Source organism: Heliangelus exortis, chromosome 13 (genome assembly GCF_036169615.1).
Source record: "Heliangelus exortis chromosome 13, bHelExo1.hap1, whole genome shotgun sequence".
Taxonomy (NCBI): domain Eukaryota; kingdom Metazoa; phylum Chordata; class Aves; order Apodiformes; family Trochilidae; genus Heliangelus; species Heliangelus exortis.
In genome coordinates this window covers 17332707-17342369 of record NC_092434.1, presented here as the reverse complement: position 1 = coordinate 17342369, position 9663 = coordinate 17332707, and the positions used below count along the sequence as shown (strand labels likewise).

The 9663-nt window shown below is 57.7% G+C and overlaps 1 protein-coding gene and 1 non-coding gene across 9 annotated transcripts in view; one reads left to right on the top strand and one right to left on the bottom strand.

Moving 5' to 3' along the window:
• The first annotated feature begins 1481 nt into the window (after positions 1–1481).
• VAC14 (VAC14 component of PIKFYVE complex) overlaps positions 1482–9663 on the top strand; it is an 81692-nt gene continuing 73510 nt past the window's right edge. For 6 of the 8 annotated variants that reach the window (XR_011728539.1, XR_011728540.1, XR_011728538.1 and 3 more), the window contains exons 1-3: positions 1483–1624; positions 7071–7221; positions 9494–9661. Coding sequence is in view for 4 of the 8 variants with exons in the window: in XM_071757080.1 (XP_071613181.1) it covers positions 1521–1624; positions 7071–7221; positions 9494–9661 (423 nt within the window). In the remaining 4 variants the exon portion in view is untranslated. Of the gene's footprint in view, positions 1625–7070; positions 7222–9493; positions 9662–9663 lie in introns of all 8 variants that reach the window. The other 2 variants (XM_071757082.1, XM_071757084.1) reach the window with 2 other exon arrangements.
• TRNAG-GCC (transfer RNA glycine (anticodon GCC)) lies at positions 4810–4880 on the bottom strand. The gene has a single exon. It is a non-coding gene; the product is annotated as a tRNA-Gly (tRNA).

Genomic DNA, 9663 nt, shown 5'->3' with positions numbered 1-9663 from the left:
ATTCTTCTTCCAGCCACGACCTCTGAAGAACCTGGTGCTGGTGGATGAGTTGGACAGTTTGTCTCCTATTCTGTGTTGTCAGGTATGTTGCCATCAGCAAGCTCCACTTCACCACCAGGATTTCATTTACAGAGGATTTTTTTTATGAGCTGTGACACCATTTTAATGTCAGCCAGCAGTGTGCCCAGGTGGCCCTGAAGGCCAGTGTCATCCTGGCTTGTATCAGGAGCAGGGATGGAATTCCCCTCCTGTACTCAGCTCAAGTCCTGTGTCCAGGTCTGGGCCCCTCAGCTCAGGAAGGGCACTGAGGAATTGGAGTGGGTCCAGAGGGACAGGGAGGGAAAATCCTGGGAGGAGAGGCTGAGGGAGCTGGGTGGGGGAGTCGTGTCTGGGGGAGACTCAGGGGGGACCTGAAGGGATCTGCAGGCCCGTGGGGGTCAGGGTCTTCTCCCAGGAAACGAGTGACAGGAGGGGAGAGGACATGGCCTGGAGCTGCCCCAGGGGAGGTTTGGGTTGGATCTCAGGAAACATTTCCTGATGGAGAAGGTGATCAGGAACTGGGATGGACTGCCCAGGGCAGTGGTGGGGTCACCATCCCTGGGGGTGCTGCAGGAGAGGCTGGGGGTGGCACTGGGGGTTCAGGAGAGGCTGGGGGTGGCACAGGGGGCTCAGGAGGGGTTGGGCACTGGGGGTTCAGGAAACTTTGGACATTGGGGGATCGGGAGAGGTTGGGGGTGGCAGTGGTGTTGAAGGAAAGGTTGGGGGTGGCACTGGTGCTTCAGGAAACGGGCACTGGGGGTTTAGGAAAGGGGCACTGGGGGTTCAGGAGAGTTTGGGCACTTGGGGTTCATGAGAGGTTGGGTACTGGGGGTTCAGGAGAGGTTGAGTACTACTGGGGGTTCGGGAGAGGCTGGGTACTGGGGGTTGAGGAGAGGTTGGGCACTGGGGGTTCAGGAGAGTTTGGGCACTTGGGGTTCACAAGAGGTTGGGTACTGGGGGTTTGGGAGAGGTTGGGTACTACTGGGGGTTGGGGAGAGGTTGGGTACTGGGGGTTGAGGACAGGTTGGGCACTGGAAATTCAGGAAATGTTGGGCATTGGGGGTTTAGGAGAGGCTGGGTACTGGGGGTTTGGGAGAGGTTGGGTACTGGGGGTTCAGGTAACGTTGGACACGGGTTCAGGAGAGTTTGGGCACTGGGGGTTCGGGAGAGGTTGGACACTGGGGATTCGGGAGAGGTTGGGCACTGTGGGTTCGGGAGAGGTGGGGCACTGGGGGTTGAGGACAGGTTGGGCACTGGAAATTCAGGAAATGTTGGGCACTGTGGGTTCGGTTCCGCCCGGAGCGGATCCTCTGTGGGGTCTCTCCACAGCGGTTCTGTGAGCGGCGACCTCCGGGCCGCGAGGGGGCGCTGCCGGGATGCGGTGTGTGTGGGGAGGGAGGGGCTATGGGCGGGGGGTGTGTGTGTGTGTCACGTGAGGCGGCGGTGTCACGTGGGCGGCGGTGGCGGGGGGCGGAGGCGCCATGAACGCGGAGCGGGACCTGGCGCCCCTGGCGCCCAGCGTGGTGCGGGCACTGAACGACAAACTGTACGAAAAGAGGAAAGTGGCGGCCCTGGAGATCGAGAAGTGAGCGGCGGGGGTTGGCGGGTAGCGAGGGGAACGGAGGCGGTGCCGCTCCGGGGCTCCCGCAGCGCCTCAGGGATGGGAAGGGATGGAGGGGGGGGGGGGGGAGGGGTGGGGGGAAAGGCCCCGGAGCTCCGTGTGGGGATGGGGGGCCCGGGGGTGACTGCGGCCTCGGGGGGGTGGGAGCCGGCACGGGACGCTGCGGGTGCCGCAGTCCCCCGTGGGGCCGTGGGAGGGGAGCGGAGCGGCTGCCCCGGGGGGTTCGGGGACGCGGAGTGTCCGGGGGAAGCGGGGGGGTGCCCAGGGGGGAACGGAGGGTCCGGAGGCTTCCCCTGGAGGTGTCGGGGGAGTGGGATCACCCCCGGAGAGAGGTTCGGGGGTGGCAGAGCCCAGGGAGGGGGTGCAGGTGGCACCGGGACCCCATGGGGGGACAGTGGCTGCGGGCAGGAGGGGCTCAGCTCCGGGCCCCCTCTCCCGGCACTCACTGCCGGTTCTGTCCCAGCCCGACAATTCCTGGGGACAGGCAGGGACCCTCTGTGTCGCCCCCCCGGGCAGGGGGACAGTCCTGGGGCCCGGGGTGACACCTGAGCTGCTCGGTCTGGGGAGCTGAGGGGACCTGGGGTCCTGTGGAGGTGTTGGAGCTCTGTGCCCAGCCCTGCCTGGGGACACCAGGGGCTCCTGGCAGCACCCAGGACCTGTCACACCTCACCCGGGCTCCTGGGTGCCCTCCCACTGCTCCCTGAGGTCACATCCCAGCTCTTCCAGCACTCGGTCCCAGCCTCCAGTGTCACCCACCCCACGCCTTGGCTGTTGTCGTGGCTTTTTCCTGCCTGGCTGCTGTCCTGGCAGAGCCCAGGATTTCCCTTGGGAGCATCCCAGGACTTCAAGGGCTGCTGGCATGGCCGTGCCCCTCTGCTCTGGTGTTGCCTGTGCTCCTTCCCTGCACAGAGCAGCTGGGAGAGTTCCTGGGATCACAGAATCCCAGAATCATTATGGGTGGGAAGGGCCTTGGGGTTGTTCATCCTGGAGAAGGCTCCTGGAAGAACTCAGAGCACCTTCCAGTACCTCAGGGGGCAGCAGGAAAGATGGGGAGGGGACTTTTTACAAGTGGTGGAATGAGAGGGGATGATTTTAAGCTGAAAGATTTAGATGAGATATTAGGAAAAAATTCTTTCCTGTGAGGGTGCTGAGCCCCTGGCCCAGGCTGCCCATGGAAGCTGTGGTTGCCCCATCCCTGGCAGTGTCCAAGTCCAGGCTGGATGGGGCTTGGAACAACCTGGTGCCCCTGCCCATGGCAAGGGGTTGGGACTCATAAGGTCCCTTCCAACCCAGACCAACCTGGGATTCAATAATTCTGGGGATTTTTGTCTCCTCAGCAGCAGGATGCTGCAGAGGCAGATGTGGAGGGAGATGATTCTTGGCCTGTTTTTCACAGGACCTGGCAGTGTCCAAATCCAGGTTGGATGGGGCTTGGAGCCACCTGGGCTGGTGGGAGGTGTCCCTGGTGGGGACAGAGCTCCCAGGTGAGCTCAGAGCAACCTCCCAATATCTGAAGGGGCTCCAAGAAAGCTGGGGGAGGGCTTTGGACACGGGGGGTGGGGAGAGGACAAGGGAAATGGGTTAAAACTTGGAGAGAAAGGGGAGATTGAGGTTGGACATGAGGAAGAAATTCTTTAATTTGAGACCTAGAGATAAGAATACCACTAAAAAAGACAGTGTTCAAACCTCTGGCTTGCTGCTAGTGTTAAGTTTTTGAAACCTATCAAATGACTCCTGGGGAGACCACCCCAACAACTGAGGCTGAAGGGATTAAACCTGAAGAGGGGAGATTGAGGTTGGACATGGGGAAGAAATTCTTGAATTTGAGGGTGCTGAGCCCCTGGCCCAGGCTGCCCAAGGAAGCTGTGGCTGCCCCATCCCTGGCAGTGTCCAAGTCCAGGTTGGATGGGGCTTGGAGCAACCTGGGCTGGTGGGAGGTGTCCCTGAAGCCCTGGGTGAGCTTTAAGGTCCCTTCCAACCCAACCCATTCCATGATTCCATGAGCTGCTTTTCCTGGGAAGGGCTGTGCCCCCTCCAGACCCTCCCTGCTTGCTCAGCTCGTGAAGGAATCCCCTCCATGTGCTCAGGGCTGGATTGGGAGTGATGATCCCAGCTGGAGGGTGGATTTTGGGTGGGAGATGTGGCTGTGCTGAGGCTGTGAGGGCAGCAGCTGCTGACGTGGGGGTGAAGCTGCTCAGCTCCTTCCTCTGGGAGGGCTCTGAGGTGGGAACCAAGTGGCTCAAAGCCAGAGCCTGGACCTGAGCAGCAGAGGGAAATGGCTCCTGGGACAGAGCAGTGTTTCTGACACCTCCACCTCCCTCAGTGCACTCATCTTGTGCTCATCTCCTCTCCTCTTCCCGGGAAGGGTTTTTTTTTGGCAGGGGGGATGTGAGGCCCTGTGCTGAGCTCTCCATCCCCAGGGAGGCTTCAGTCACTGCCCCTTCTCTGCTGCCTGGGATCCTGCTCCTTATCCAGGGACCTCTGACTGTGCCACAGGGATGATGGGTCCATGCTTGGCTTTTACCAGCCCCAGTCTGGTTTGGGATCAGGTTTGGGGTCTGGTTTGGGAGCAAGCTGGAAGTGCAGTTTGGGAGGGGTGTGAGGAGGAGGAGGAAGCTCAGCTGGGATACAGGGATTTAACCCCCTCACAGTGACCTCAGCTGTGTCCTGAGGGAATTCCAGGGTTCTTTCCCTTCAGACAAAGCTCTGCCTGTTAAATCCAGGCAGTAAAAGGTCACCCTGCTCAGTCCCCACGTGTTCCTCTGACTGGGCCTGGAGGTCAAAACCCCCCAAAACTTTTTGGGTTGTGGCAGTGGGTCAGGCTGCAGCTGCTGGAGATGTTGTGTCCTGAGTGGGGACAGCACAGGGGGGGCTGTGGTACCCCCAGGAAGAACCCAGCAGCTGGTTTGCTCAGGGCAGGGGGAGAACAGAGAGAACAGAGCCCGGGTGGTAACAGTTTGGGGTAAAAGTTCTGAAAATAACGATTTTCCCAGTGGGCTGGGAGAGGGTGGGGTGAGAGTCAGTGGCAGAGAAACCCCCCTGGAGTTAAGCAGTGGGAGATCTTCATCAAAGGTGAAGGTAAAGGAGCTTAATTTATTCTGAGTGGTGTAGTGGAGGGAAAAAAAAAAAGAGGAAAAAGTGAATCGCGTTGCATTGGCCGGGAATCGAACCCGGGCCTCCCGCGTGGCAGGCGAGAATTCTACCACTGAACCACCAATGCTGCAGCTGCCTGTACCCCCTGTGTACAGCCTGCCTCTGCCTGTACCCCCTGTGTACAGCCTGCCTCTGCCTGTACCCCTCTGCCTGTACCCCCTGTGTACAGCCTGCCTCTGCCTGTACCCCCTGTGTACAGCCTGCCTCTGCCTGTACCCCTCTGCCTGTACCCCCCTGTGTACAGCCTGCCCCTGCCTGTACCCCTCTGCCTGTACCCCCCTGTGTACAGCCTGCCTCTGCCTGTACCCCTCTGCCTGTACCCCCCTGTGTACAGCCTGCCCCTGCCTGTACCCCCTGTGTACAGCCTGCCCCTGCCTGTACCCCCTGTGTACAGCCTGCCCCTGCCTGTACCCCCTGTGTACAGCCTGCCCCTGCCTGTACCCCCTGTGTACAGCCTGCCCCTGCCTGTACCCCCTGTGTACAGCCTGCCTCTGCCTGTACCCCCTGTGTACAGCCTGCCTCTGCCTGTACCCCTGTGTACAGCCTGCCTCTGCCTGTACCCCCTGTGTACAGCCTGCCTCTGCCTGTACCCCCTGTGTACAGCCTGCCTCTGCCTGTACCCCTCTGTGTACAGCCTGCCTCTGCCTGTACCCCCCTGTGTACAGCCTGCCTCTGCCTGTACCCCCCTGTGTACAGCCTGCCTCTGCCTGTACCCCTCTGCCTGTACCCCCTTTGCCTGTACCTCCTCTGCCTTTACCCTCCCTTTACCTGTACCCCCTCTGCCTGTACCCCTGCCCCCTCTGCCCCTCTGCCTGTACCCCTGCCTGTAGCCTCCCTTTGCCTGTACCTCCCTTTACCTGTACCCTCCCCTCTGCCTGTACCCCTCTGCCTTTACCTCCCTTTGCCTGTACCTCCCCTGCCTGTACCTCTGTCACAGTTTAACACTGGGCTGGCAATTACCTGACTGAGAGATGTTCTCTGTTAATCCCCTCCCTGATAAAGAAAGGAGAGGGAATAAGGGAGAGAGACTGATGGGTTGGAAACCAAACTACACAGCTTTAATGAAGCAGTAATGATAAATAGGAAAAATTACTAAATCTATACAAATAGACAGGGAAATTGATCCCAGGTTCCCCCCCCTTCTCTCCCCCAATAACTCTCCCATCCCCACTGAGGCTGCAGGGCAGCCCTGGGAAAGTCCAGGCTGGAATCCTGGGGTCAGCAGGAGTTGGGAGCTGGAGGCAGGAACACACAGATCCAGGCTGGAATGGATCAGGAGCACAGGCAGAGGAACAGACAGAATCCTCCCAGGATGCTGAAGCAAACAGGGAGAGGGGAAGAAGGGGAAGCAGGAAGGGGTTTGACCCTTGTGATGCCTCAAGTTTATCCTGAGGATGAGGTGTATGGGATGGAATCCTCTGTTTGGTCAGTTCTGGCATCTCTCTTGTCTGTTCCTCCCCAAAGGAGGCTGCAGGTGGGGCCTCTTTCTTCCTTCTGGAGGGCAAAATGTTCCTCAGAGCTGAGCAGTGTCCCTGGCTCTGCACACCAGGCTCTGGCTGGAACTATAACCATGGAGTTATCAGTCCCAGGAGCAGCCACTGCCTGAGAAACTTGCTGTTAATTTCAGCAGTGCAGCTGCTTACAAGAGACTGAGCTGAAAGCAAAAGTCCAAGACAGAAAATCCCCTTTATCCTGGCCCAGACCAGGACAAGAGCCCTTCCTGCAGCACTGGGCTGAAGGGCAGTGTGAAGGGGTTGCTGGTGTTTGGCAGCTTCTGTGTTGGGTGTCTCTGGGTCAGGTGCAGAAACCTCTGCAAGGTGGGTGCTGGGACATGGAATATCAGGTGAAGGCCTGGCCAGGTGGCTGGAAATATCCAAAATCTTGGATGTGGGTCTGGTGTGTGCTGAGAGGGGTCTGGTGCTGTGCCAGGGGTAACTGGTCCTTGTCACCTGCCTTGCTGGACACAGTGTCTGAAGGTCTGGTGGCTTCTCTGCCAACGTGCAGCCCTGGTGAGGTGGCCCTGGAGAATCCCTCCTGGAATGGGAATGGCATTAGGAGGCTGCAGGAGGGGGGGACAGCTCTGGTGTCACCTGGTTGGGGGTTCCTTGAGTTTTCCCCATTTCACTCCTGCTTCTTCTGGGGGTGGCTTCTTTTTTGTGGCCCCAAAATCCCTGTTCCTGACAGCAACATGGAGCTGAGCTCCTGAGCTTCTCCACCAGGAGCCCCCTGGGGCTGTTTTTTTCTCTCCTCTCCCCAGGCTGGTGAGGGAGTTTGTGGCTCAGAACAACACGACCCAGATCAAACACGTCATCCAGATCCTGGCCCAGGAGTTTGCACTCTCCCAGCACCCCCACAGCAGGAAAGGGGGGCTCATTGGCCTGGCTGCCTGCTCCATTGCCCTGGGCAAGGTAGGTGAGGGGTTCTGGGGGGCTGGAGGGGGGAACAGCAGCTCCTCCTGGGTCAGGGGGAAGGGGAGGCTGAGCTGTGCCCCTCAGGTCCCATCCTGTGTGACAGCACAGGACTGTGTTGTGTTTGAAGGTCCCCATTGCTGTCCCTTGGGCACAGGAGGGTTCTCTGGGCCTGGGTCAGATCTTGGCAGCTCCCTTGGTGTGGTTTAGGGGCATTTCTCCATCTTCTGTCTGCAAGAGCTGGGCTTGAGCACTAATTTGTTGTTAATAAAGCTGAGGAGAGGGGCAGCCCTTCCATCTGCCTCTCCTGGCTCTGGAGCTGTTCTGTTGATGCCTCTTGCATGGGAAATTGGCTGATTTCTGTCCCATTAAGGTCTTTCTCTGTCATTTCCTCTCCTCAACAAGAAGAATCTCAGACAGTTGCCTCCAGGGTGAGGCCAAAGCATTCAGGTCCCCATGGAAGGGAGGACTGCAAGCTCAGGGGCTTTTCAGTCCAACCACACAGCTGGTTTTTGAAATAAAGTGCAAGGGAAGGAGTTGCTTTGCTTCAAAGCCAGTTGTGTGTCAAAAAAAAAAAAAAAAAACCAAAAAACCAAACCAAACCAGCAGAGGGCTTGGGAAGAGCAGGTTCAGCTTCTTGGAAAAGCTACAAGGTAGATTGTAATCTGTTAATCCCCCTTCTCACAAGGGTCACAGTCATCTGAGTGGCTGCTTTGAAGCCTGATGGCTTCTGCCTGGTGCTTCTCTCTTTGTCCTCTTGTTTAGAGGCAAAATCTCCCTGCAGAACCCTCCCTGGGATGAGCAGTGCCCTCAGCCTGGGCACCTGACCCACCTTGTTCTCCTCTGCAGCACTGGGTGCTGCCAGAGCTGCTGGAGAAGTTGTTTTAGGTCACTTTGAAGGACACAGAGAAAGCTCTGAGTTCACTTTGTTGATCTGCTCACTTGCCCCTTGCTGATTTTCTTACTTTCTCTGTTAGACACGTGGGAAGTGCCAGCCTGCTTCCCCAGAGCTGAGGTTTTTCACTTCAGAACAAGACAACCTCCACCTCTGGGTTTCTCTGAAGTTCTTCTGGTGCTGGTGAACCCCTCAGCAATTGTTCTGCCTGGGGTGGCTCTTCCATGGTATAGGAGGACAACCTGCAGCTTGGAACATGGCTCTGACCTGCAAAACAGAGCTGTCAGGGTTTAACACTGCCCTGGCAATTAAACCAAATGCCAGATTAATCCTCCTCCCCTCCCTGATAAAGAAAGGAGAGAGAATAAGGGAGAGAGACTGATGGGTTGGAAACTAAACTGCACAGCTTTAATGGGACAGGAATGATAAATAGGAAAAGTTACTAAATCTATACAAATATACAGGGAAATTGATCCCAGGTTCCTCCCTCCTCTCCCCCAATAACTCTCACATCCCCACTGAGGCTGCAGGGCAGCCCTGGGAAAGTCCAGGCTGGAATCCTGGGGTCAGCAGGAGTTGGGAGCTGGAGGCAGGAACACACAGATCCAGGCTGGGATGGATCAGGAGCAGAGGCAGAGGAACAGACAGAATCCTCCCAGGATGCTGAAGGGAACAGGGAGAGGGGAAGAAGGGGAAGCAGGAAGGGGTTTGACCCTTGTGATGCCTCAACTTTATCCTGAGGATGAGGTGTATGGGATGGAATCCTCTGTTTGGTCAGTTCTGGCATCTCTCTTGTCTGTTCCTCCCCAAAGGAGGAACATTCCACCCATCCCCCCTTGTCCTGTTCCTGGCACCCCAGAACAGAGATCAGCACTTCAGAACTCATCAATAAATCCCACCCAGCACAGGTGCAAACCATCAGGGGCTGGAATTTTTCACAAGATGTTCCAGGGCAGGGCCAGCTCTTCCCTTTCCCTGTAGCATGGGCCTCACCTGAGCCTCCTTTTCCCAGCTCTCTGGGATACCCAGGGCAGGAGCGACCCAACGCAACACCCAGCTCCTCCAGCCCCTGCCCTGCCAGAGATGTGTTGGATTTGATGATCTCAGAGGCCTTTTCCAACCTTGATGGTTCTGTGATTCTAAAGTGCAACCGGTGGGGTGAGGGGAGGCCATTCCATTCCACCCATCCCCCCTTGTCCTGTTCCTGGCACCCCAGAACAGAGATCAGCACTTCAGAACTCATCAATAAATCCCACCCAGCACAGGTGCAAACCATCAGGGGCTGGAATTTTTCACAAGATGTTCTAGGGCAGGGCCAGCTCTTCCCTTTCCCTGTAGCATGGTCCAAACCTGAGCTTTTTTTCTCCTCTCCCCCAGGACTCTGGGCTCTACCTGAAGGAGCTGATCGAGCCGGTGCTCACCTGCTTCAACGACGCCGACAGCCGCCTGCGGTACTACGCCTGTGAGGCTCTCTATAACATTGTCAAGGTGGCCAGGGGCTCTGTCCTCCCCCACTTCAACGTGCTCTTCGATGGCCTCAGCAAGGT